The sequence below is a fragment of the Musa acuminata genome, chromosome BXJ2-2, assembly GCF_036884655.1.
Source record: "Musa acuminata AAA Group cultivar baxijiao chromosome BXJ2-2, Cavendish_Baxijiao_AAA, whole genome shotgun sequence".
Lineage (NCBI taxonomy): Eukaryota > Viridiplantae > Streptophyta > Magnoliopsida > Zingiberales > Musaceae > Musa > Musa acuminata.
Genome location: NC_088339.1, coordinates 21818744 through 21822157, shown reverse-complemented (window position 1 = coordinate 21822157; position 3414 = coordinate 21818744). Strand labels below are relative to the sequence as shown.

General features: G+C 53.7%; 1 protein-coding gene across 1 annotated transcript; it reads right to left on the bottom strand.

Annotated features, from left to right (window-relative positions):
• Positions 1 to 300: 300 nt before the first annotated feature.
• On the bottom strand, positions 301 to 3414 carry LOC135605346 (uncharacterized). The gene has a single exon (XM_065095332.1). It carries the CDS (start codon positions 2809 to 2811, stop codon positions 634 to 636), a length of 2178 nt encoding a protein of 725 aa, XP_064951404.1. The 5' UTR covers positions 2812 to 3414; the 3' UTR covers positions 301 to 633.

Sequence of the window (3414 nt, the reverse complement as noted above, 5' to 3'; positions counted from 1 at the left end):
CAAAGCAACAACTCACAGTACTCCCAACTATAATTTGTTTATCATTGCAGACAAATAGCAAGTAGCAGTGAACATTTGTTTTTTCAGTAATATAATTGGAATATGGGCATCATCATAGAAACAACTTTAGGACCAATAATATAATAAATCACATTCCCCTATGAATATGAATATTTATAGGACCAAGGCATGAAAATCATATGACATGAATATGGCAGCAGCAGTGTCAGTTCCTACATTAAACCAAACTAAGCAATTTCAAAGTCCAAAAAAAAGAAAAAAATGATGGCAAAGAGCACAAGAAAAGAATGATCTGCCCAAATATCAATCAGTGCTAAAACTTTACATGAGTCTCCCTCTCTTTCTATTCATAGACATATCTTCTTCTATCTTCTAACAAACACAGAGACTTGTGCAAACTCATCAGCCTGGAAGATAATATTCCCCTAAATAAAATATTTAGTAGATCTTTGTGCCTCTACTCCCACCCCAAACAAAATACTGAGCAGGTGTTAGAAGAACAAGGGCTAGAGAATCCATACAAAGAATCAACATTCCTTCAATACTAATCTACACTCAGCAACAGAAAAGAGAAAAAAAAAAAAAAGACTTAATCCAGAAGAGAGAGAGATGTTACACTGCTGAGGCACCCGCAAACTCGTTGAGCACATCATCCTCACCTGCGCCGAAGAGCTCCGCATCCTTCTCCTCCTCGCCTAAGAAATCCCCCCTTCCAATCCTGGAATGCGCGGTGAGAAAAGCCATCTTCTGTGCGACCCCCGACTGTGCATGCGCGCACATCCATCGCGTCAATGCCGAATTGCGCTTGAGCCCGCACGAAGTGGCGTGGAGGAAAATGAGCCTCACCGCCACTTTCCGAAGACATTTGAATTCGCTCAGGCAGGTCTCCCATACCAACCTGCGACTCTGTGGGTTAGCGATCCTCATCTTCCCCGTCGACGGGTCATGCTGCTTCACCTGAACAGCTTGTGCGTAAAGCGGATCCAATCCCTCCGACCTCCACTTCATCATTTCCATCAGAACAATGTGGGCTTCCTCCGGCGACACCAATTGCGTGATGAGCCGATCCACATCCTTCTCCTGCTCCGGAGTCAAGAGCTTGAAAGGTGGGAGGTACTTCCCACTGGTGTCCTTGATCAGGAAAAGCGGATCCAAAACGAATGCCGCCGACCACGCCAGGTGGTAGTTCTTCGTGAATCTTTTCTCGATCACATTGTCCACCAGTCCGCCGTCGATCCCGTATTTAGCGCTCCACTCTCTGACCTTCGATCGCAGCTCATCCCACAGCGGTAGGCAATGCCCGATCAATGGCCGCTCCATCTCTATTTCTCGAGCCATGGCCTTGAGCAACTTGACCAACGAGTTAACTGCCTCCGACTCGGTCCAAAACCCACCATCCTGAATCAGCTCCGCCATTTCTCTAGCGCTAGGCTCCTCCAGACAAACAACCTTATAGTCCTCGTCGAGGACAGCCATCTGGATCGGACGAGCGAAATCCATGACATCCTCCACCATGGTGAAGTCAGCGGTGAAATTAGAGGCTTCGTCGCTGCTGCTCGACGGGCTTCTTAGAAGGCGGGTGTGGCCCTGCTCTTCGAGCTGGTACTTGGAAAAAATGCTTCGAACTTGAGATTGGTTGTTCATGAAGTTAGTCAGCTTCGAGCAATTAGCGGAGACCCTTCCAAAGAGCGGAAGCTGCCGAGCAAAGTCCTTGATCAAGCTGTTGAAGGCCTGGAGCTGGCAGGAGAGGTTCACCATCCTTTGGTTTCGGTTCTCGAGGTTCAGAAGAGCCTTCCTCTTGAAGCGGTCCGCGACGATGCCCGCACACCGGTCGACGAGACCACCGCATAGCTTGGCGACGACGTCCCGCAAGACCTCCTCGGCATAACTGGAGGGGGCTCCTCCGGTGGTGAGCACCGAACGGTGGAACAATGCGGTACCGTTGGGGAGGTTCACCACGAGGCTCACCAACGCATACTCCGAAGGCCTCGCCGACGACTTCCATCCGTCGGAGGCGAGCTGGAAGAAGGCAGCGTCGCGGATTCTGGCATCGGACTCGGACAGGACCTCGAGGTATCGAGCTTGGAGGTGTGATAGCGTCAGCTGGCGAGGCGAAATAGAGGAAAGACCGACCTGGTTGAGGAAAGATTGGAACTTTGGGTGGTCGAGTGCCGAGGGGGAGACGGTGCTAGCGGATTCCAAGAGCCAGTCGGCGAGCAGGGCGAGAGCGGCGTCCGCCTGGGGCTTGGAAAGGGCGGCGGCGGGGGATGCCATGGGGCTTTTCAGCTTCTTCACGCTGTCCTCCAGCCTCGCGAGTGCGACGAGGTCATCCTTCCCGCCGGAGAGCAGGAGGGGCAACTTAGGCTCCAGCGGCGTCGGAGCGGAGCGCCTCCGGGTGGGGGGATGGTGGGGACGGAGGCGCGGAGAGGCTGGGGGAAGGGAGGAGATGGGGACGGGATCGACGGCGGCGGAGGCGGGGCCTGCGGAGGAGGGGGAGGAGAAGTTGGGGCACGCGCCCCGCTTCAGGTGTTCGGAGGCTGTGCGGGAGGGGTTGGAGGCGGAGAAGAGCGCAGCGCAGAGGGCGCACCGCAGCTTCGCCGCCGATGGTTGCGACGACCCGGCCGGCGTCACCAGGATGGGTTCCAGGTGGGCCCAGTACCACGCGCCCTTCCCCTTCGTCGCCTTGCAACGCACCGCCACCAGCCGCTCGTACCGCTTCCGCACGGCCCTCGCCGTCGCGTCCTCCGCCTCCCCTCCACCGCCTGCCGATTCCTTCGCCTCCGACTCCATCCAAATCTCTCTCTCTCTCTCTCTCTCTCTTCTCTCTCTCTCTTTCTCTCTCTCTCTCTCTCTCCCACAAATCACCAAACTCGGGCCACCACCGCCAACAAAAGAAGAACAAGCTTCCCCCCCCTCCCCGCCTCACACCGAGACTTGCATCGAACAGGTCGGCTGGGGAAGCAGGCCGCTCCTTAAGCAGCGGGTGCCCTCACTTGCGCCCATGCGATGAATCGGCGATCCGGTGCATCTGCCCGACATCACTGCCTTCCTGCTTTAAGCGTGCCGTCACGGGGGTTTTGGGTTTCTGCATCATATCAAGACATGCATATTTTTCTGCACAAAAGGGGATGTATTCTAGTCACCAAACCATGTCAAGTCCAACACAAATAATGCATGAAGACTTTGGATGAACACTTTGTGGTCTGTCAGAGGAGTAGATAGATGGAAAGATAGAAAAAAAATGATGCAGAAGAAGAAAGAAGAAAGAAGCAAGAAAGGGAGGGGGAAGGGGAGCAGGAGAGGCGAGGAGAGAAAGATGAAAAGGTGAGCTTGGAATTAAAGGCCATGTGCCAGTCATTTTCCACTGTAGTAGGGAGGAAGCTTTGACTAGTC